The sequence below is a fragment of the Pinus tabuliformis genome, chromosome J, assembly GCF_031772625.1.
Source record: "Pinus tabuliformis cultivar Carrire ecotype Pingquan chromosome J, CPIR1, whole genome shotgun sequence".
In the NCBI taxonomy this organism is placed as follows: Eukaryota; Viridiplantae; Streptophyta; class Pinopsida; order Pinales; family Pinaceae; genus Pinus; species Pinus tabuliformis.
The window spans coordinates 20,918,986-20,920,277 of record NC_142295.1 but is presented as its reverse complement, the minus strand read 5'-3'; the positions used below and the strand labels follow the sequence as shown (position 1 = coordinate 20,920,277).

The 1,292-nt window shown below is 44.9% G+C and overlaps 1 protein-coding gene across 1 annotated transcript; it reads left to right on the top strand.

Annotated features, from left to right (window-relative positions):
* The first annotated feature begins 222 nt into the window (after positions 1-222).
* LOC149225210 (putative disease resistance protein At5g43730) lies at positions 223-741 on the top strand. The gene has a single exon (XM_089379892.1). The coding sequence runs from the start codon at positions 223-225 to the stop codon at positions 739-741; it is 519 nt and encodes a 172-aa protein (XP_089236018.1).
* Positions 742-1,292: the final 551 nt, after the last annotated feature.

Sequence of the window (1,292 nt, the reverse complement as noted above, 5' to 3'; positions counted from 1 at the left end):
ATAAAGCATTTTCGATTCTCAAAAAGCTGGTGTTGTTGGCAAGGGTGGATCCGGAAAAACTCTTCTTTTGAAGACGCTCTTCAATAGCCAAAAGGTACGCAGTAATTCTAAGGATAGTTTATTACTTTGGCTCACTGTTTCCCAAAGTCCCTCTTTTACAAGTCTTAGAAATGCACTCCGTACCCAAATAGCCACACAAAAAATGTAAATTTGGGCAAAAATATGAACGAAGAAGAGGTAAAGCGATGGTTGAATCAGACAGTGCACCAGAGCACCGGGTTTATTCTATTCGTAGATGATGTATGGGGATGCAATGCTGCAGAATTGTTAGAGGAATTAGGTGTACTGTGCCCTGTAAGGAACCACTCCACCTCCAAAGTCATTGTCAGTTCCAGGGTTCGCGCTGCACTCTTAAAAACAGTTGTCGCAGATAAATACACAATAGCAATGGAGGACTTGTCGGAAGATGAGAGTTGGAAGTTGTTTGCTTGTCACACTTTTCCATATAATAATGGAAATCTGCCAGCAAACATAGAAGAGGGAAAAGCCAAGCTTGTGTGTAAAAGGTGCAGAGGGCTTCCCCTCGCTATCAAAGTGGTTGGCAAGGCAATGGCCGGGAGTACTCATCCACAACAGTGGGAATGGGCTGTCCAAAGGCTGCCAAACGTGGACAGTGTCTACAATTGTGTTAGGTTGAGTTATGATGCACTCGGCTATGAGGATGCTGACCTGCAATTGTGACATTTATATGAAAATCTGCCAACAAACATAGAAGAGGGAAAAGCCAAGCTTGTGTGTAAAAGGTGCAGAGGGCTTCCCCTCGCTATCAAAGTGGTTGGCAGGGCAATGGCCGGGAGTACTCATCCACAACAGTGAGAATGGGCTGTCCAAAGGCTGCCAAACGTGGACAGTGTGTACAATTCTGTTAGGTTGAGTTATGATGCACTCGGCTATGAGGATGCTGACGTGCAATTGTGCTTTTTATGTGTAGCTGCAAACATCTTGGAAGACGCAGTCGTTCATGTCCAGTTGGCGATTCAGGTATGGATAGGGGAAGGCTTACTTGCCAAGAAGACGTTGGAACATGAGCATCGACCCGCTTATGATCCATTCGAGCTGGGAAGATATTATCTCAACATTTTAGCAGATCGTTGTTTGATCGAGCCAATGATGAGAGACTTTGATGGGCAAGTACTCTGTTTCAAGGTGCATGACTCCCTGCGTGATATGGCAATCTGAATCGCAGAGGAGGAAGAAAATTTCTACTGCTGTGTGGGTAATGGTTTGACAAC